The sequence below is a fragment of the Lachnellula hyalina genome, assembly GCF_007821495.1.
Source record: "Lachnellula hyalina strain CBS 185.66 chromosome Unknown contig00038, whole genome shotgun sequence".
Lineage (NCBI taxonomy): Eukaryota > Fungi > Ascomycota > Leotiomycetes > Helotiales > Lachnaceae > Lachnellula > Lachnellula hyalina.
The window spans coordinates 135245-157142 of NW_022157152.1; the positions used below are offsets into that span (position 1 = coordinate 135245).

At 48.3% G+C, this 21898-nt stretch overlaps 6 protein-coding genes across 6 annotated transcripts; all 6 read right to left on the minus strand.

The window, feature by feature from the left end:
- Positions 1 to 200: 200 nt before the first annotated feature.
- Positions 201 to 2279, minus strand: aurL2_0 (Multicopper oxidase; the record flags this gene model as incomplete). Its single annotated transcript, XM_031150146.1, has 3 exons — positions 201 to 352; positions 499 to 1855; positions 1896 to 2279. The coding sequence occupies 3 exons, from the start codon at positions 2277 to 2279 to the stop codon at positions 201 to 203; spliced, it is 1893 nt and encodes a 630-aa protein (XP_031006820.1).
- A 2204-nt stretch (positions 2280 to 4483) lies between these two features.
- yfjR_1 (putative oxidoreductase) lies at positions 4484 to 5772 on the minus strand (the record flags this gene model as incomplete). Its single annotated transcript, XM_031150147.1, has 5 exons — positions 4484 to 4901; positions 4970 to 5141; positions 5232 to 5394; positions 5474 to 5658; positions 5736 to 5772. 5 exons carry the CDS (start codon positions 5770 to 5772, stop codon positions 4484 to 4486), a joined length of 975 nt encoding a protein of 324 aa, XP_031006819.1.
- A 424-nt stretch (positions 5773 to 6196) lies between these two features.
- On the minus strand, positions 6197 to 7854 carry sol5_2 (Bifunctional solanapyrone synthase; the record flags this gene model as incomplete). The annotated part of the gene is given in 2 exon segments (XM_031150148.1): positions 6197 to 7373; positions 7391 to 7854. 2 exon segments carry the CDS (start codon positions 7852 to 7854, stop codon positions 6197 to 6199), a joined length of 1641 nt encoding a protein of 546 aa, XP_031006812.1.
- Positions 7855 to 8718: 864 nt separating this feature from the next.
- On the minus strand, positions 8719 to 11171 carry TRK1 (High-affinity potassium transport protein; the record flags this gene model as incomplete). The annotated part of the gene is made up of 4 exons (XM_031150149.1): positions 8719 to 9661; positions 9714 to 9781; positions 9846 to 9915; positions 10003 to 11171. The coding sequence occupies 4 exons, from the start codon at positions 11169 to 11171 to the stop codon at positions 8719 to 8721; spliced, it is 2250 nt and encodes a 749-aa protein (XP_031006811.1).
- A 1279-nt stretch (positions 11172 to 12450) lies between these two features.
- Positions 12451 to 14754, minus strand: PNG1 (the record flags this gene model as incomplete). Its single annotated transcript, XM_031150150.1, has 3 exons — positions 12451 to 13300; positions 13354 to 14018; positions 14467 to 14754. 3 exons carry the CDS (start codon positions 14752 to 14754, stop codon positions 12451 to 12453), a joined length of 1803 nt encoding a protein of 600 aa, XP_031006805.1.
- A 2953-nt stretch (positions 14755 to 17707) lies between these two features.
- On the minus strand, positions 17708 to 20466 carry utp4 (U3 small nucleolar RNA-associated protein; the record flags this gene model as incomplete). Its single annotated transcript, XM_031150151.1, has 2 exons — positions 17708 to 19389; positions 19440 to 20466. 2 exons carry the CDS (start codon positions 20464 to 20466, stop codon positions 17708 to 17710), a joined length of 2709 nt encoding a protein of 902 aa, XP_031006804.1.
- Between the last annotated feature and the right edge of the window lie 1432 nt (positions 20467 to 21898).

Below are 21898 nucleotides of genomic sequence, written 5' to 3' on the forward strand. Positions count from 1 at the left end.
AGTTGCATTTGCAGCATATATGGACAGGTCTATGTTTTTGTAAGTATGGAGAGGGAATTTGCTTGATTATTTCTTGCTAAAAACACGAATTCTCCGGTATCTAGCCAGCTAGCTCTCTTTTATTATTCTTCCATTATTATCACTTTTCTAAATGGATCATAAATATTCGAGGCTCTATATCTACAAAAAATAAGGACTTCTCAAGCATCGCCACCGGCAAAATGTACGACGTGCGGATTATGCGTATCGTTGCCGTTAACGCTGCCGCCGTAGTCCAGATACCCCTGAATATGCTCCAGGGGAACATTTAATACCTCTGTTTCATTGCCCATTACCCATACGGTTTGCATCCCTGTAACAAATGTTAGATTCTATCAACAAGAATAAAGAAAAAGAAAAGAACAAGGCATTAAACTCCAAGCTCTAGCTGCAGATGCAGGGACTGCAAGAGATGAATTGCTTCAAGGAAACGAAAGGAACAGGATTGAAAAGGCTTACCCATAACCATATGCTGCAAAATATGACAATGAATCATCCACACCCCCGGCTCCGTAACGCGCAACCGCCACGCGCGCCATCCCATATCAATTCCCGGCGTTGTTTTCTCGGCGTATTTATACAACATCGTCGTATCCCGTTGCGCCAAACTCAACCCCCCAATAAGCTCTTCATTAGCCACCGGATCATACGTGCCGTTTCCAGAGCCAAGGTCATAGTAATGTGCACCGTGGGCGTGGAAAGGGTGCACATCGACGCTCCCAACATCTGAGCCAGTGTTTTGGATAATAATCTCAATAACTTCGCCGATCGCGGCAGGGAAGACTCGAGTGATGGGATCGATGCCCTCATGGGCGGTTGCGCGGTCGAGAGAGGGGAATTCCATGTTGTCGTTCTTGTATAGGGAGACGAGGTAGGGTTCGCGGGGGAAGGATTCTATCCACGGGCTGTCGTCTTGAGCCCACATTATTGAGCCGTTGCCTATGATCTGATGCGTGCGGACGGTGATTCGGCGAGTCACTTCGGAGGTCTTAGGAAAGTCTGGATTCGGAGTGAGGGCTAGGAGCTTGTAGTCAAGCCATCCGAAAGTGTTTGCAGGAAGCGTGAGGGGTGGTACTCCGGTTGGTAGCGTAAGAGATGATGGCTTTGGGCGTGGTGTTCGTTTTGAATTGGCGAGTTGGTATTCTAAAACTGCGTAGGAGCGTGTGAGAGATGGCCGGTCTCGAGTCTCCACCTGCAGGAAGAATTGGGACTTTGACAGGTCACTTCGTCGTTTCGTTTTGACGAGCACACTGAATCTTTGGCCACTTCCAATCTGGAGATAGGAAATATCAATCGGCTTCACGTAATTCCCATCCGCCTCAATTAGGGTCATCTCATGATCTTCAAACGCAAGGGATACAAAGGAAAGAGCAGTGCCCCCAATGAACCTAAAGCGGTAAGTCTTCTCCGGCTCAACGTTGATCGTAGCGAGTTCACAGTTCGCTGATGTGGTACTGCCATGAAGTTGCCCTTGGCCATTGACGAGGATGTTGGCTGTCTCTCCACTCCATTGAAAAGGGTTCCCAATCAGACCTTCTTCGATATCCGAGTCTGATTTATCGAAAACATCTGATAAGGCGATGATTCTGTCCTCATCATACTTAAACGGCGGCTTCCCAGCTTCTTCGACAATCAGGGGCCCTGCGGCTGTGACAGCCTGAAAGCCAACATGAGAATGATAGAAGTAAGTTCCTGCAGTTCCAGAAACAATATCCAACTCGTAATCAAAGTAGTGATTTGGTGGGATGGGCCATTGTGATGCGCCTGGGGTCCCATCACTGAATGGCGAAGCTGCCATGCTCAGTCCATGCCAATGCTACGCAGATATTAGTCATTGAGTTGTTTTCAGCCCAAACAGAATCAAGTGCCATTGTCAAATTCTTATCGTTCATATCATTAAAGACCCTTATCCAGTAGATATTCCCCTCAGTCAGTCGAAGTCCAGGCCCCGGTGAGGTACCATTAACCAAAATAACTTTATCTTTTGTGATGCATGATAGCGTAAATGGCTGTTCAGTAACCCGTAGGCTATAGTCTGGAGAGAAAGATGAACCATGCTTCGTGGGAACCGTGGAGGTGACAGCTTGCTCAACCGGCGAGATGAAAGAAACGAGTGTGCTGAATTTGAGGCCTGGTCCACCGCCGAGGTAAGTGTAGATCAGAATAAACAGCAAAGGAAGACTCCATAGTAGTAGTTTTGGGAAAGAGAGGAACGTGGAGGAAATTAATGGCTTGGCCATTATTGCTTTGCTTTTTGAGGCCGCCGATACGATCTCTTGGAACATAAACATGCCCGCATTTTAGCGCGAAGCCTGTGCAGGAATATGAAACTAGATACAATGTCACGTGTTATTTGACAAGTAGATCCAGAATGGAGAGGCTTGGATATGGATATTTGAGAAGCAGATATTCGTAGTAATCTGCGCCTGTGTAGACAGCTGCAATGTAATTAGTTTAAAATCGGGTTGTGAGATCTTGAGAGTCGGCTAAAAATAGGGGCAAGCCATCTGACCACGCCTCCATGTATTTTTACCAGAAGACAACTCCCTATAGGAAAAGCATCGCGCAAACTATAAAACAATTAGCACCAATCATTTATAAGCCCATGATATGTGTACCATGATCTCTTTAAATTCATTATTACTTTTCTGCGTGTCTCAATCTCATGCACGCTAACGCAGATAGGTCCTTCTCGAAACCCCAAGATCTCAACCCATGCTCAAATTAGAGACATATCCAGTCTGGACATATCCCAACCACAATTCATCTCTACCCCAAAGGGCCCCTCCATATACGAACATCAGCATTTCCTTCACCTTCACCTCCGCCCCCACCTCTACCTCCAACCCCATTCACACAACCTTAACCCTCTTCTTAGCCCTCTCCCCTACCCCCTCATCACCCACCCCATGCGCCCCAACCCGACACTCCTCCCCACCCATGCCCCAACCCTCACACTCCATGCACGGCGGTCCCCCGAAACACATGATATCCTCACGCCTGATACCTCCATCAATCAACTGCACACAGCGCGGACATCTCGGATTATTCTCACTCGGCGACCAAAGGTTTGGAGTGGGAAGCAGACCATGCTTGTAATCGTCGCTACTCAAATGCATCAAGACACCCGCTGCCAATTTTCCATGCTCGTGTGCGTGCTCGCGTGATGGTGAACCGGGGGGCGAGATAGAGGGGAATGTTGAAGCGGAGGGAAGCGGAGCAAGACAGAGCGGCGGGGTAGAGCAATGGCTTGCGGGTGGTTCTTGCGAGCCCGGATTGCGCGTGAGCATTGGCGAGTTGGACAGCAGTGTTCTTGGTCGTCGTTCCTGCTGAGGAGGTTCGCCTTGCTCCGGCTCATGAGGCAGCTCGTCTTGCTCATCTGAACCGTTGACATCATCTTCAGCTTGCCCGTTCTCTGATTCTTGTGCTGCTTTCCCTTTCCCTTTGCCCTTTTTGTCTGCTGAAGTAGCTGCACGTGGTTGTGTCTTTGCTGCAAGTTCCTTAGCCGGTGCCTTGCCCTTCACGGTCGGTTTTGCGGCTTGGGGTTGACGCTTCGGCGCTGCGGGCTGTTTTTTAGGGGCCGCCACCTTTGATTTGGCTGCTTGTGGTTGTGCTGGGGCTTTGGGCTTCGCTGGTGCTTTTACTTTCGGCTTGGCTGCTCCATGTGCTTGAGTCTTAGCTGGACCTTCTTTCACCGGGGCTTTCGCCTTTGGCTTCACTGCCTCGCCCTTTGCTGGTACAGACTTTGCTGCATCTGGCGCATTACCGCTTTTCTTCGTTGTGAGGTTGGGGAAGAGTGGTGTTGGAGATGGTGGTGGTTCGGAGAGCTCGGAGCTTGAGGCATCGTCGTCGCCGTCGTCGTGAGCTACTTTCGCATCGGAGATTGAAGGCTTCTTCGCTGGTCGGCTCCTGGTTCCCGCACTGGAGGCGGGGATGAATGGGTTTGGTGGTCGTCGCGAAAGAGCTTTTTCTTTTTCGTTCTTCTTTTGCAAGGTGAGAGGCTGAGTAGATTTTGGCTGTAGACTGCTAGCAGGACCGGTTTCGCTCTTGTCCTCATCTTTGTCACTGTTTCGGGGCCGCAAACTGCGTCCGGCCATCTTGACATAAATGTGTGTTGATTGTGGGATGTAACTTGAAGAAGAAGCAGTATTTTCTTTCTTAAATAGGTTGAGAATCTGGGTTATTGAATCTGAGACTGTTATACGACTTCTCATTGCTTCTAGTGAATCGCTGGATTCTTTGCGCAACATATTCACCATTCAGGGGCTTACCAGCCGTTTGTGGGGAATAGGAAAAAAAAAGATGTTCTTATTCCTTTTACGTTCTTTCATAATATCACTTTATCTATGTTTTAGAATACTTCGATCTTCCAACTGCGAGAGAATCAGCAGGAACCTTTCCATAGAACACTCAACGTACCAATCCAACCACCCTCAACTCCCACTCAAGAATCCCTCTCCTTAACCCCCTCCGTCTGAAACTCCAACCCAGCATCCCGTCTAATAACCCCAAACATACTACTAGAATCCAACTTCCTCCCCACCCCCTCTTCCTCCGCCCACACACTTGCCTCTTTCAAATGCCCCAGCGCCACCTCCCCAACCTTCAACCGCGTCCCTGCCTTTTCCGCGCAACTAATCCCAATTCCCACATCCTTGATCCCCAACCCGAGATCACTCCACGGACTCTCTCCCTTCGGTGGACAATAAGCTCCAGTCGTAAGTCTCTTGCTCATAGTATACGCCAACTCCCCGTAATTCTCCTTAATCAACATCTCCATATTCTCGCTCCCTAGCCCCGTTTTCTCTGCAAATACGTGGGCTTCTGAGATCATCTCCATCATAGCCGCGGTGATAAAGTTCCTATTCGAGAAAAGAATTTTAGCCTCTGTTGCGTACATGTGGAGCTGTAAATGTATTCAGATGCTTACCCCGATGTCTTCATCAAGCTTGCTTTGGACGCATCTTCTCCTAGCTCAATAACACCCCTGCCCATCACACCTTTCAGAAACGGTTTGATTGCATCAAGTGCCTTTTGAGGACCGGCGACGATGAATAGCAGTTGGCCCGTAGCTGCTACGGGGGAGGCGCCGAAGACGGGTGCTTTGGTTTACCATAATCATCAGCGGGCGAACGAAAACGATTGAGCTGAGTAGAGGAGTGGGGTGGAGTGGAGTAGAGTGGGGGATTTACCAGCTACGAATAGAGCTCCAGCCTCTGTAAGTGTACTTGCGATAGACGAAGTGGTATCAGGATGCACAGTCGTTGTATCCACGATAATTTTCCCTGCTAAGGATCCAGAAGGGGGTGTGAGGATTTGCGATACAATGCTTTGGAGAGCTGCGTCGTCACTGAGCTACAGTACGTCCACCACAAAGAGTCAGTGGGCTGTAGAGGTTTAAACGATAAAATACTAGGTGTCTGCCTATACTTACTGATAAAAATATAATATCTGACCCTTTAAGCACCTCGCTAACACTAGCAATAGGCACGCCTCCCAACTTTTCTAAAGGTGCACCACGTGACAGTGTTCGATTTGTGAAATGCAGAGGTGCTGCGGAATTTGCTTTGAGATGTTTCTGCAGGTTTGTAGCCATGGCTAGACCCATGGAGCCGAGTCCTAATGTCTCTGATTAGTTTTCATATGCGTCTCAAAGAGTAGTCATGACTCATGGGATTAGACTATTGGTACAGTACCTATCCATCCGAGCCTGGGGTGGGTTTGAGATGCCATGATTGAGATATAAGGGGATAAACGATATAAAGCTAGGGTGGTGTGAGTATTGATAGAAGATTGAGAGAGTTTGTAGTGTTTATATACGGTAGGATTTATTATGTAAAAAGAATACGATGCGTCACGATTCTCTGCACTGTAAAGGCAACTCCGGCGCTAAGAAAGCCATCTCGGCTGCGCTTGACTACTACCTAAGGTAGGTAGGATTAAGGGATATAATTGATGTAAAGAAATAAAAGATAACATAGAGAAAGAAATTGTTATATACGGTACCGCATTATAAATGTCTGCTTCTTACTTTACTTTGAGTAGTTAGAAAAAAAGAATACGTAACGCGTAGAAAAAAGCTCCTCTCGAAATGTTCTACAACCAAAGGCCTGATCTTTATAAGAAAACAATATACTGTTTCATTTGCAACTATACTTCAAGCCTCGCCATTCTCTATACTCAACTTGAATCCGCCTAGACAACCTTTCTGAAACAACCCATCGGGATCATATTTCCCACTCACCTCCCTCAAAAAGCGCCAATTCTCCTCACCATAGCCCTCAAACGGCTTCTGCCACTCCGCGCAGTAATTCAAGTACCGCCAACGATGGCCAGTCTTGTTAGCTGCGGCTATCGTCTCAATGTGCTCAACGGTACGCCGCGTTGTTGTTTTAACAAAGTCGTCGTTGTGAGCTTCGTTCCAGTTGACAGTGAAGCTTACCATGACGAGATTGTCGGTGCAGTCGTGCAGGCCGAGGGGGTTGGCATCGCCTTTTTGTATCCAGTCTGGCACGAGCGGTTGGAGCACGAGCGTCCATACCAGGCCTTTGATATTGACGTGGCGCAAGGAAGCAATGGCGTCTTGGTAGGCTGTGTGGGCTTGGGTGATAGTCGCGAGATCGTTTTTGATGGTAGTGGTAGCAAATAGCTGGCGCCTACCGGGTGGGTTGAGGGAGTTCATTTCGTCGGTTGCGCTGGTTAGAGTGCGGATCTTACAGGTGCTCCAGAAGCGCCAGAGGGGTCTGAAGGGAGAGTTCCGCCAGTAGAGAGGCCATTTTTTCTCGTGCGGTTGAGGTGCGGTATAGACTAGATTCACGGAGACAGCTTGAATACCAAGCTGTTGAACGTAGGAAAAGCATGCAATAGGCCCAGCAGCATTGTTGTCGATGCTTACTCCGGCTCTGTTGATGCATTCGTGAAAAGCTGCAAGAGTCTTAGTAGCCTGGAAAGATGGCATATAGAGAAACCCGCCCCAAACCATATTACAGGGAAAACTGCGAGCTGTGAAACTCGTCACAATACCGAAGTTACTGGACCCCCCTTTGAGAGCGCGCCAAAGATCAGGATTACTCGATGCGGAAGCAGTAGTGGTAGCGCCAGATGCAAGAACGAGTTCGTAACTAGTGACGTTCGAGCAGACTAGGCCGAAACGGGGCGAGAAAAAGGAGAGACCACCGCCTAGAGTCAAACCCCCAACACCGACAGCGGAGTTCCGACCGCCAACAACAGCAAGTCCTCGCTCATCCAAGACTCTAGAGACATCCATCCATTTGGCGCCAGCTCCAATGACTACACTTGAGCCGTCCTCAGATGGTGTCACCTCTTTCAGTAGACTGAGATCGATAAGGACCCCCCCTCGACAGTGGCGGCACCGGGAATTGGAGAGTGGCCACCCCCCCGAATCGCAAATAAACCAGCCGGCTTTTCTTCACCATATCCAGTTGCGTCTTTCTTTCCCTCTTCTCGTCCATCAAACTCGCGTTTGAGGATTTTGACAGCAGTCGAGAGCTGCTGCGCATCGCGGGGCTGGACGACGCATGATGGGATCACTTCACACTCCTGCTGCGCCCAATAAGAATCCATCGATTTCCTAAAAGCAACTTCGTCGCACGGGAAGATGACAGCGTCTGACAAGGCGGATGCTAGGGCTTTGCTCAGCAGGTCTTGGGGGTAGCTTGCCACGCTCAGGGGATTTGGCTCATTCGCAGGCTGTGGAACTAGAACGGTGCCGAGACGTCGCATGATGAAGATGGAAATGGTGACCAGAAGCGTGGTTATAGCAAGTGCGGGAAGTAACTGGGAGGATACGGCCATACTGATGTTTAAGGTAGTAATATTGCCGCAAATAGACGTGAAGGTGAACAGCCTTGTTCTAGGGATAGAAGTAAGAAAGTCTCTACCCCTAATCTGTCTATGAAGTTGTACGCTATATGCCCACTAGCGCCCTAGCCCCTGCTCATATCACGTACTTGGCCGATATTTTAATAAAGAAGAGTATATAGATAGACTATACAGGAGAATGATATGTATATACCCTGGGCAATCTCTGGAGCTTTTATAGTATCCGCTTAAACATCGGCGGCTAGGGCATGCCTTAGCTTCACATGTTACTCGACTAACTTCAAAGTACCTAGGTACTCTACCTTAGCGTCAAGGCGTATAGAACTTTTTATTTATTTTAGCCCAAAAGTATCTGGTTCAGTTGGAATCTCCCAGTGGAAGGGAGTTGGAAGAAAGATATAGAGTTAGCAATTAGACGGCATATTGTGGGGGGCTATAGACGTGCGTGAGTCACGTGGATCGGGGCTGAAGCGAAGCTGCAACACAAGGGGCTTCTTCTGTATCTTAAAACCACATCAAATGAGTATACCATAGTTTTATATATATGATTTTAATACGATGAAAACTTTGTCAGATCCTAGCCTAGAGCTCGCGGTTGTGTTGTTCCCTCCATAATATATCTAGTTGACCTATCCAACCTTGACGTTTATCTATAAGATTTTAGTTGCGCAACTATTCCCTTCTGGCAAAAAGACCATGATTGTCCATTATACTAAACCTTTCAGACATTCATCTACCACCTCCTCTCAACATCGCAAGCACCTCCACCCTCCCCTCCTTCCCCAAACCTCGCAACAACCCCACCAGTAACCCCCCATCTACACCCCACCCTCTTCCTTAAACCCCCCTCTCCTCCTCGCCCCCCTCCCCACCCGGCAGTCTCACCGCCCTATCAAGCGCAACCGGCAATCCCCTATGTCTCCCCCGAATCATAACCGCGCAAAGAATCAGCTTACTAGCCTTATGCCAGCCTCCACTAAAGCTATACGCCTGAGTCGGCAGTCCCGGACTAATACCCACACATCCATACGCGCTCACGACCTCGAACGCGATATTGAACACGGAATACGTGACGGGATCGCGCTCGAAGTTCGATACTTCGATGCAGGTTATGAAGAGCAGGGCCAGGACGAGCCACCAGAGGTCGTGCGAGAGCTGCGAGCGCAGTTGGAGGCGGATGAATTGCGTGCCGGCTGTTGTCGTTGTGGGGGGGAGGGGGGTCTGGATGTTGGATAGTGTGCGTTTGAATCTTCTGAATAACGTGCCGGACTTGGGGTGCGAGGGACCGAGCTCAAGGTCGGAGGGAGAATGGGAATGGGAATCTTCGGCGTAGATTCCGAGGGAGCGTTCTTCGTAGACGTTGGAATGCCGCATGGTGATGACGACGGGGTAGACAGAGATGTACATCATGATGACATATAAAACCTGCAGCCCGATCCGGAGACTCGGGATACTAATGATATAAAAGCCGCCGCTCCTCACAGCCAGAGCTTGGAACAGGCCATCCAGGACTCTGAAGTGGGGTGGGATAACATCCACGGCGCTGTTTCCGATATTCAGGAGTTCGAAAGCAGCCCAGTCGATGCCGTTTAAAACAACAACCATGAAGAGTAACCACCAGGTTTGGGCCGAGGGGAAGAGGTTCGTGTAGACGCGTCGAGGGTATTTGAGGACGAAGCGTAGCGTGGCTTTGTGTTCGGAGTGCATTTCTGGGGACGGGTAGATGAGACAGAGGAGTTTGAGCATACACCAGAGGATTAGGCGGAGGAAAAGGGGGTATCTGTTCTGGTTAGCATCTCATACCATACTACACCTACTTTCTCAGAACTTACGCAGTATTACCCGCCAAAATCAACAGCCCCATAGTGATCAGCGGGTACGTCGCGGATTGAAACGGTATCTATCCCCAATCCTCACCATTAGCACTAGTTGCAACCCTTGCTCAAACTAGGAGGAAGACATACCATATTAGCATCCAACAAACTCATGCCTGAATTGTTAAACGCAGAAGCCCCGTTGAAGATACCTAGCCACCTATCCTCGTCAATTAGCACCCATCTTTTCCCCATAATTTTCCCCTCCTTTATCAACAAAACGGAAAGAGAGAAACATTATACATACCAAGGATTAATCCCATTCCCCCTCGCCACCTCCGCTTTATTGTACGCCATATAAGCCCCCAACCCGACACACCCCAGAACCTGCCACATCACGAAATAAATCGGCACCACATACGCCAACAGCGTAATAGCTCTATACTCCACACCCCCTAAATGCTCCCTCTCCGCCCTGCTCAGCCCATAAAACTGCGCGTTGCGACCCGTCGTATGTCTTGTCAGATAATCCGGATACTGTGAGGTATCTAACCCGGCTTGTGCTCCTTCTCCAGATTCCGTGCCGGCATCGAGCTCTTTTTCTTTCGCCGAGAGGTAGGGTTGGCGATGCGAAAGCCCTTCACGTGCACCATCCGCGTTGGATGGCGCAGCATGTATGTGAAAGGAGTGTGTGTAGGCCGAGGAACTGGGACGTGGATTTGGATGCGCGCCTACGCCCACGAAAGATAGGACGCGGTGATGGTGATGCTCGTCTTGGATGTGGACGTGGGGCGTGGATGTTAACGATACCGGACTGTGCGACCCCTCTAGATCCGCACGCGCATCCTCATCAAGAACCGCCTCCTCATCCCTCTCCCCACGGTCCATCTGCTGAAGTTTGATACCTCCAGCAGCTGGACCAGTACTGGGAAGCCCGGGCGTGGGATCACGTGGCCCCGAATGCCTACTTTCAAACTCCTTCCTATCAACATGCTCATCCTCCCCTCTCAAGCCCCTCAACCTCTTGCCAACCTCCCCCTCCCCCTCTCCATCCCTGCCCAAACTCAAACTTCTCCTCCTCTCCCTGCGCTCCTCTTTCTGCGTCTTCACAATATGCCTGAAGCGTTGCTCAAACACCCTCTTGCGCGTAAACACCGTGCCCACACTAACAAAAACCGCACTCCCCATCAAGATCAACACCCACAGCAGCACCTGCTGTGCTGTACTCATCGTGCTCAGATTCACCGTGTTGAGCCCCGCTTCTGTCATAGCGGATACGACCAGGAAGAGCGAATCCGTGTACGAGATACTGTAGGCTGGATCGTCCGAGCACAAGTAGAATATGATGGAGGCAAGGAGACATGTGCAGATGAAATACGTATAATGCACTGTGATGAAATTGAGAGGTGGTAGGAAACTCTGCATCTGTATTTGCATCTTTCGGAGAGTCGTCTGGGGGCTGCTGACAAGCGTCATGTTGTTGGTTGCGTAGGTAGGCTTGTGAGAGTATTTTGAGATGAGGCGCAATGTTGCTATATGTTACATATAGCTGTATGTCGTTATATCTGTATGTGTGTTTGTATTTGTGCATGTGACTGGGAATGCAATTGTTGTATTCAGAAGAGGGATGTGGTGGAGGTCTTCTGGTTCACCGCTTGAGAACCCCTGCAAATTTTATCTTTCTTCGATAAATACCTACCTAGAGGTTAAAATGAACTAACTTACGGTTCGGCCCGATAAAGAGGTTTTGGTGGTTATCATCAGGTGGAGGTTGTATATAGATACTGTCAGATTCTACTTTCGAGGAAAAAGGCCTTTTAAATAAAGGAAGAAGTGTCGTTGATTGTCGTTACCGCCGTCCTTGGCACGTGATTACATATAGCCTTTGCCTTGTAAAGGCATTAGAACTCCAGGTCAGTTATATCTAAAATGCCAGTTATCCGTACCGGTAGTCATTGCTAGCCAGCCCTATGAGGTGCCTAAAATGAGATAGAAACAAACGGCACAGCATTTATCCGATTCAGCTTCATCTTCAAGCACCATTCAATTCACAAGATCAATCAATCAACATAGTCTGAAATATTCATTCATAGAATTCAAACAGGCAAGCTGCTCTCTTCTCTATTCCTCTGCTATCTTTCTTGATATATATTCAATCCATTCAATCCCCCATATGAACCAATCATCTCATCACACATGGTTATCATCCGGTACCGTCCGCAATCCAGAACACCTTCAAATGCGTTACGTGCTTCCCCTCCTCCATCCAACCCTTCATGCAAATATAACACTTAAAAATAACGAGGATTTCTTTGCCCTCACTCACAACCCAAAACGCCAGCTGTAATGCCCGCCCCGGAACCCTTCCGAGGCAACAGCGATATGTTCCGCCGACCTGACAAATAAAATTATGATGTGTGAGAACCAATGACGCCTATGACAAAGTAAATCCCGTGATGCAGCTGTGTGATGCAATATAGCGTACAGGCCCATAAATACAGGCGGTGGATAAGTCCCTGGATAATGGGTATAGGTGTTTTTCAAATCGTAGAAGGGTATTAGATAGCATTTGAGTTGCATGCCTTGGTGTAGTTTTCCTCGACCGTAAAGGGAGTGGTACTGGACCAGTCGTTCCGTCTCGGCGCTTTAGGTCGCAATGGCGTTACCATGGTAGCTGGTTCGAGGGTAGTCTACTTGGTCCGGCTCGACTTCTTTGGGTGGGTATATAGTGTTGATAAATTTATCGAGTTATCGTTCAGTGTCCGCGTTGCGAGGGATCTCTTGAGTGTTGTTGGCGACGTTGACCCTCTCCTCTCGCATTGACCCACTCCTGAGCGCCACTCTGTCTACCGGCAGGCTGCTCAATAGGCAGCTTCTGGTCTTCCGATGTTCGAGGACGGTGAGCGTTTGAGGTCATTGATGGTTCTCCGAGGTTGGATACGACGGATCGAGTAATTGATGAAACAAAGTAGCCTCTCAATTCTTCGTCTTCTCTCGAGTCCTCTTTTTCCAACTGGAAGCGTTGATCCTTTGCCATGTTCGATCGTCGAAGGCTGCGGATCTCGTTGGTGATGTAGAGCATCACCTCTTCTGGACACCTGTTGCGTTCGAGAGCTTGCGAGCTCTTGCGAACGTAGCGTCGGGTGACATCTGTCGCACCATCGATGGAGAATGCAATGCAATAGGACATTTTCTTTCCCCATCCATCAGAATATAGTCGGGGGTTGTCCCATGCCTCTTCGCAAGCGTCGACATGAATCCATCGTTTTTGCATCTCCGAGTAAACCTCCGTCCAAACATGATCTTCAGCATTCCATACCCATCTTACACGACCACCAACTGCTCGACACAGCATGCTGAAGACATTGGCCCATTCTCCACATCGTCCCTTTCGTGTTTGTAGAAGTCGCCACACATCGCCGTAGCGTGGAAATCTTTCATAAGATCCACAATCACCAGCAGAACATCTATATAATTCGACTCGAAGCGCACCATATGCTCTCTCGTCGTCCGTTGGAGGTGTCATTCCTTGCGCAATTGTTGGTGATAGACAGACCGAGCATGGGGGGTTGTTGACCCATGAGAAGAACGATCGCTTGAACCATCTAATTTGTAGTTAGAAATCGCCCAACAATCAAGTGAGAGTAATGCGACATACCTTAGTAATGCGCGGATAACACAGTCTTGATACCCCCATTCGGGTCGTCTGCCATCTCCCATACTCTCTGCCTGTGCTTGGAGCACTTGGCTTTCCTCTTCAGCCTCGCCATATATTCTATCCAATGGAATGACCTGTAACGCTTCGTCTAATAATCCTGGGTTTTCGTATTTCGTGGGTGTTAGTGCTAGAGAGATCATCAAGTTGCGGAACTTTTGCGATTGCGCATCGGCTGGAGGTGAAGGGACCTTTGGTAATGTTCGTAACGACGCATATGAAGGAGGTGTTGTGGCGGACGCATGCCCTTGGCCACTGGACGATGATGGCCGGTAGCCTGGTGATGGTGGTGGTTTGAGAGAAGAAGATGCTTGAGGTGAAGCTCGAAGATTGTTTGACGACGCTCGTTCTCGAGGTGACGGAGATGAGGTTCGCGATTGATCGAGTTCGTTCAGTCGTTTCGTGCGTAATAAACCCTCGAATTGCACCCGTAGATCTTTCGCCCATCGCTCGTCATAGTCCCCGCCGTTCTGCGGTGACCCGATGCCATTCGGGTCGGCCATCTCGTCGTACGCGAGGAAGATGTCGAGGGAGTCGAACGAGTCCTCCTTATCCCAATGTTCGCACCGCTCGTGGACTTGTATCCGTCCTATATTGAATTGATAGTTCTGCGATATACTGGTGTGAAGAGTGTAGAGAGGGAGAGAGGATCTGGAGGTGAAAGAGGGTAGTGTTGCGTGTCGGTGCACAGCCCAGGCCAGTCGTCGCAATCGTCCCCCTCGCTTAGTGGTTTAGGCACAGGAATAGATCGGAAGGGTGGCTGAAGGAGAGAGAGGGGAGCAGCAGCCTATTATCCTCTCGGCCAGCCCTATAGTGATAGTGAATGTGAATGTAGTGTTGGTGGTAGTATGGTGTAGTGTGAAGTGTTGAAAGTATTATTGACGACGACGACGACGAGGTTGCAGTTGAATTATTATTGTCGGAGGGGGGGAAGTGAGTGAGCTGCTGCGTAAGAGGCCGCCCCGATGGCAATAGCACCGGCAGGCAAGCTGGCAATCAAGCAGTTGGACGCGTGTGTTGGACGCACTGAAGGAAGGACTACCCACTATCCCGTACAGGATACCCGGGTACGAAGGTACTTGCTTCTTGCAGCCACCGGCACCAAAAGCCCAAGTCACTCGCAGCGAGTCGGGAGGCCTGCGCGGTGCAGCCTTGACGGCCTGGTATATGAGATGCTGATTGGCTCGGTTTGAAGCCCTTGCAGCCATGCGTGGAAGAGCTGACGACGACTCTTTGCAGTGCTGCCTCAGGAGTCAGGGTGAGGTTTAAGAGTGGATCTCGGATTGCAATGTACGAGCTTTGATTGGTTGCATCCTTGACCTTGCTCCGGTGTTTGCTATACATTACTAATGAAAGGTTGGAATTGGGAAATTGCGTGTAGGTAGTAGGTACGGAGTATTCAAAGAGGCCCATTTCTTCTTCTAACTACTCCCAAGTACTCGGTGCTAAGGAGTAGAAGAGTGGATGGATGAGGGGTTCATCAACGTCGTCGTCTACGGATACAGCAGAACATGGGACGAAAAAAAAAGAGACAAGAAGGACAAGCTTGACGATTGATTCCCCATTCGTGACTAGAAGCATGCATGCAACGTACTGTACTGTAAGGTACTATTACGCAGCCATCGCTGCCTGATTCGCGCAGCCGGAGGGGAGAGATACAAAGATGGTCACGTGTGGACCTCTATTATGGGGTCGCGAATCTACCCAGTAAATCCCAAGACGATCGAGCTCTCCGGAATACCTCACAGCCGTGAGGCTCAAAACAGTTGCCCACTAACTTGACCGATCTTTGCCTCCTGAGTCCTGACGCGAGTACTTAGATCTGACAGTTCTGGTCTTACCAACAGTGGCAAACTACGCAATCCTGCCGTCTAGTCGGGATTCTAGTACTATACTATACCGAGTTACTTACGCGAAGGAAGATTCGTCCCATCTACTCGTACATCACCGTCAATCAATCTTCCTCGTAGAGATACTAGAGGTACTAGAGGACGACGACGACGACGACGAAAAGCCAAGATGCTAAATCTCAAATATACTTTTCCCCCATCTAAAGTACTTTCGTACAAAGTTTACTTTTCCTCACCATCTCCTTTCCAGAGTCTCCATCCCTCCCTTCCCAAATTGATCTCCCAAAAGGACGCGTACTACCTCCGTGCTCTGGCATGAACACACCACGCGTCACTCCCGCATCAAATCACATCTCAAACTCCACCTCTCGAGACCCCCCTCTTTAAGTCAAGCGAGAAACATCGCAAACATAGACGTCACATCTCAAATCAAGCACAGATAAGCAGGCGATCAAACAGAAACACAAAAGCTTGGTGCAGTGCAGTGAAATCAGAAACAGCCTGCGCCTGCACAGCGCAAACCAGAGGGGTGGTACGGTACAGTACGGAGTACGGAGTAGTGGTGCACGTTTATTCTTGGCAAGATAGGTACGGAGTACGAGAAAGGAAGGAAGGAAAGAAGGACGCAAGGAAGAAGTTTATTTTTAGCTTGATAATCATCTCCTGTCACAGGAAGTAATTAAAAGTAAATTTTACAAAGGGGACACCACTTCATCATTTTCATCACATCATCCTTCAATTTTCAAACTGCTCTGGCTCACCGCAAAATCCCAACCCATCCTTCTCCGCTCAAAGCGAGATTCGATATCCACTCCCCCTCCACTCCACCTCCACTCCACTCCACTGGCAACATCATCAAGCGATGCCAAGCCTACGCACGATCTCCTGTTTACTCGATGGAACCAATCACCACCTCTCATAAGCGAGCCTCCGAATGTGGGGCAAGCGCGAGGCTGAGAGAGATGAGATAAACCGATGCGATGAGCCGCCTCGCCTTCCTTGTCCACATACTGGGCTCATCCACATATAGAACTTCTTTTCTTTTCTCCTCTCTGATAAGTCGGACTTCAAACTCCCACCTGAATCACCCTATATTTCCATCCCTTTTGCTCAAGTGCCAAATAGTACAGTACAAGTATATATATACCATAACAAACACGTGCACAATATATCCGCCCATCTACTATGCTTCCTCTTACTACTACTACTTCTTACTCAAATAATTCATTAAAGTAGCTTCTTCACTCCTCTACAAGCACTATTTAAGACACATCTTTCTCCTTTTCTTTTCTATCTATCCTAGTGAGACTAGGAAATATAATATACCATCACGGGTCAAGTGATCAAACGCGCGTATAGATTAACCTGATACCCCTATAAGATTTCATTAGGAAATACCTAGCTTGCATTCATTGCCTCCATTATAGTAAGATACAGATATCTTAAAATACCCAGCCCCGTTCTCTTAAAATAAAAGCAAACTTACGAAACAGCCATCACTGTCTTTCCTGCGTATAAATAACTTCCAGTTGGCTAGTTATATACGATGTATGTATTAATCAAGTGACGAATAAACTACTAATCTATCATAGCTGCAGAACTGAGATTTCGCTTTTTACTAAGATATATAAAGAGATTAGCACATCAATAAGAAGAGGTTTCTTTACTTATAAAGCGCATATCATAATTATATACTAAAAAAGAAATTTCAGTCTAGGTCTAGTCTAAGCCAAGTCGTAGAATCGAGAGTTATGCATACAATACACTAGATAAGTAAGATAAAACATGTCTCGAAACCCAAAACCCAAAATATGTATTCCATTCTATTCTATTCTAGTGCCAGAACACCATATCACAAATAGTTGGTACGATTGGGATTTAAGATTTCTTTCTTCACCTCATTTATATTTACATTTACATCTACATCCGCATTCACGTCGCCTACTACTAACTAGTATGCATTCCCATTCTACTAGGACTCGAGCAAGCAGGAACATTTTCTTATATTATGGGTTGCTTGTATCTCGCATATGAGGAATCCGAAACACGCCTTCTGGGAGAGTTGTCTGCTGGACCTTCTACTATGTGTATATGAACATGAGCTTGCGAAGATGAATCTGTCGTGATGGCTTAGTTGGACCGTAGGTATTCACCCTCTATACCTATGTAGCAAGCTGGCAGGCCAGCGTGGATAGTTTTTATTTGCCATATGAGGCAGGAAAGAGGTGATGGGTGATTAAAGAGGCGCGTTGCAGATGTTGAGTACGAAGACGAAGATGGTATGATGTGTATATTGCATGGGAGTATCTCATTTCGAACTCGCCATGATGTATACATGTATATACCAATTTGCAGAACTTTTACCAACCCACAGCTCGCGAGCATTACCAATGAACGCCACGCCATGCCATCAAATTCACCATAATATATTCACATCCACCGTATAATCAGAGCTCAACACCACTCTTCTCCCACTCCTGATCCCCATAATACCGCGGCGGTAAATCAGCCTCCCAGATCGGCCGCTCCACAAGTGCAACTTCCGGCCCAGCTTCCCCTTCCTCCCCAATGAGCACCATGCCCAATATCGGCCTATATTTACTCGTATGCCAGAAAGCTGCTTTGCCCTCCCCATCGCTCTTGGAGCTGTTCTCTCTCCGCAAGCGCTCGAGAGCCGTGGAAGATTCGTCTTCCTCGTCGTCATCTGAGACTTCCTTGACTAATGCATGGCTCTCGTCAACCTCTTCATGCACAATCTTCTGCATCTTACGAGAGATACCAGTGCCAAGTTTCGAGTCCGGGATTGTGCCACCGGCAGCCTTGCGTTTGCGTTTCTTGCCAATAAGCTTACTGTCCTTCTCTTCACCGTTTACCTCCTCGCTGCTAGGAGCAGGTAGATCCCGTGATAAATCAAACATCCACAACCAACTAACACCCCAGATCCAAACCCGTTCTTTGGATTCGGAAATATCCCAAACACATCCCCGCGCTAGATCCAACGTGTTCCTGAACTCCTCTGGGAAGACATTGGAAGGATTACGGCGTGACCAGGCACTGAGCCCGCCTTTCAGGACTTCGAATTCGAACACGTCGGATGTGGCGGTTGTGATTAAAAGGCGGTCTTCGCCTGCTGGGAGCTCGTGGGAAATGGGATGCGGGTTGTTCCTTGTGGGGTGTGGGGATGCGATGTTTGTTGGAGGGAGACTACTGTGTGCTGACGCTGAGGGGCGGAAAGAGAGGATGACTGGTGTGGATCGGAGTTGGGGGAGGGAAGAGGCGAGGGGATTGCGTGTCCAATGTTGGCCGAAGATGGGCTTTGGTTTTGCTTCTTCTTCATCATCAGAATCTGAGTCGGAGATGGAGGAATCTGATGATGACGCGGCGTCTGAATCTGAGTTAGTCTCGTCGAGCGTGAGGTCTTCGTCGCCAGCTAGAACGAAGGTATCGATGTAACCAGCTAGGTCGCTGACCGCTATAATCCTGCTATCTGAGGAAAATGCAGTTTGGGTGATTGTTCTTTCATAGCTGCCAAGACCGCCTAGGAGGACAAATTTTTCGATTCGTCGGTCTATGCGGCTTAGTCTTGAGAGTCGAGGGTGGATAGTAGATGACGTGGAAGAGCTGCCTGGAGTGATTCGTGCTACCGTGACGTTACTATCTGGTCGGACAATTAAGAGCCATTTTCCATCGGGTGAGAATTGAATAAGTCGTGCTCTGAATGAGAATGATGACGGGACAGTGACTTTGGAAATCCTAAGTCCCTCGCCTTCCTCTGCTCTCTTCGGGTTAAGTTGAAAGATTTTGATATCTGAAGCGGTAGAAACAGCCAGGAGACTGCCATCCACGTTCATGGATGCAGATGTGATGTTTGCTTCGCCCCTGATCAGAATCTTGGCTACTAATTTGCGATTTTGGGTTGTTGGTTCTTCATCGGAATCTTCGGTTTCGGGCTGGGGTTTTGACAGTTTCGTAAGACGCCAAATCTGCACTTCTCTATTCCACCAGCTCATCATGAGCCTTTTCCTTGGTACACCTTGGATCGGGGATTCCTGAGGAAGGAATGGTAGCGCCCTTTGGTTCTCAAATCCAAACTGACTGAGAGGCAAGACGGTAGGAGAAGCATCGGGACCTAGTCAGCTGTTAGAACTTAGCTAAATATTATCAAGAATAGAATTATACCTCCAGATACCACACAGCTTATTCCCTTGCCTTCGAAACTTGCCATCGTCTTCACATCATGGTTATGATATCTCCTGTGCGAAACTTCCGCCCATCGCATCCTTCCTTTCCCAATCTGCTTGTATACTACAGTCCTCCTATCCATACCACCGCTGACGATTGTTGTACCATCAGAGCTCGTTGCCAGACTGAGGATGTCCTGTTTGTGGCTCTTTACCCTCTGCATAAACGTGTAGGTTTTGCCATCCCATATTCTCAGCTCTCCAGTAGAGTCGCCAGATACAATTGTTCCGTCCGGCAGAGCCTTAATAGACCAGATGAGTATCTCCTTTGGCCCTCCTGTAGGTCCAACACCCAATGTCATACTCCTCAACATTGTACCATATCGAATATCGTATATGCGAATTGTGCTGTCAGAGCAGCCTGCGACGACAGTGTTTCGATTCTGAAAAGTGACACTGATAATCTTGGCTTTTTTAGAAGAAGGCCTAGTCAGAAGCTTTTGTAATTGAAGGTCCTCATCCTTGGTGGAGTACAACACCAGCGCTCCATCTGTGCAGCCCGCAATAAGACGTTGTCCTGGCCATGGACCTGTTGGGGCTCCATCTGCTTCATCCTTGACTGGCGCAAGAGCTGGCTGAGCAGCAAGACACCAAATCTCCCCATGGTTCCCACTTGCTTGGCGTAGAGGCTTTCCCTTCTCCAGATCCCACTCCGTAACCGTTGTAGTATATCCAATGCTGAAAAGCCTCGACTTTCCAATGATTGTGATCCCATGTACCTCCTCATTCGGGTCCTGCGTCCATACAAGCCCATCAATGCTCCTGTCTTCTCCCCCGCGTATCACCGTCTCCTGCAGCCATGAACCATCTAGCGGATTCCATATTTCAATATCTCCATTTGCGCGCCCCACTGCAAGCCTTGGAGGGGCAGTTTTCTGGTCCTCTTCGATATGGGAATGGGAAAAAGCGAGCGCATTGATTGTCGAGGGAGGGTAAGGAACGAATCGACAACGGTGGACATCCATGGCTCAAGTTGTGAGTTGTGAGTTCGACTTATTGAGGTCCTGCGATAAAAAAATGTTCTTGGAAGTTTTGGAGATAAAAGTTCACGGCACGACCGACTCAAGGATTGTCCGTGCGCGGGCGGTCAATGACTCCGGTAGCGCTATTTCTAAACCACCACCACACCTATGTTGAAATCTTCCCTCTTTCATATATAACACTAAATATCAGAGCAAATAACGTCTACTAGAGAAAAACAATGGCATTATCAACCTCATGCAAGACCGCATTTCTTCGGTACCAATATTCAATAGTCTATTTTCCTACCTCCTACTCTTCTACCAATGCTTTCTTTATTAATAGCAAGAAGCTGCTTGGATTCTATTGCACGGCAACATCAACTTGAATTCGAGGGGCGTCTTCTAGTAGACATAATGATTGATTGGTCTTTGGCTTAAGCGTCTTCTAGCAGAGACAATGGTATACATATTCTTAAATGCCCAGCAATTGCAAGTTGCAAGCAGCTCTACATTCAGTCAATTTATATCAGTGACTGTTTCACAATGTGTGACTCTCACCACATCAATTTGTGATCCTTTTTTGCAAATCCTTCCACTCTGAACTTCAGTCTTTTAAGATCACATTTACCTTGCAACACCACTTTTCCAGCAGGGTGACGACCTTCATCACCTTTGTGTACAATTCTTCCTGAACAATCTATCTTGATAATCTACCTCCCCGCATCGCCACCAATATGTGTGGCATCAGCGCAGTCATTGCCCTTGATGGCACAAAACCCAGCACCTATCAAGTCCAGACCTCCGATTATAGGTCAAAGATCTTATTAGACCTCGATAAAAGTCTCGAATACATCAAACATCGAGGTCCTGATGCACAGGGAAAGTGGATCAGTGATGACAATCGCGTCGGTATTTGCTCCTCACCTTCATCTCCCTATAGAGATCTTTGGAATGATTGACTCTCTCTAGCGTTTGGCCATGCCCGTCTTGCCATCAATGATCTCAGTTCTGACGGTGAACAACCCTTTACGAACCCCGAGCGAACAGTCTTCGCAGTCGTCAATGGCGAGTTCTACGCTCATGAGACTATCAAGGCAAACTTACCAGAACCATATCACTTCAAAGGCAACTCCGATTGCGAAATTGTCATTGCATTATATCTGCAATATGGCTTGTTCTTTCTTTCGAAGCTGCGGGGAGAATTTGCCATCTGCTTGTACGACTCGAGGAGCCAGATGTTCATCGCCGCTCGTGATCGCTATGGTATCAAACCTCTCTACTGGAGTATCCAGGATGGACGCCTACTGGTTGCTTCAGAGATGAAGGCTTTCCTGCCATTTGGATGGGAGCCTGAGTGGGATGTGAATAGTTTAGTTGAGGCTGGCTGGGTACATGACAGCAGAATGATCTTCAAGAATGTTAACAAGGTATGTAA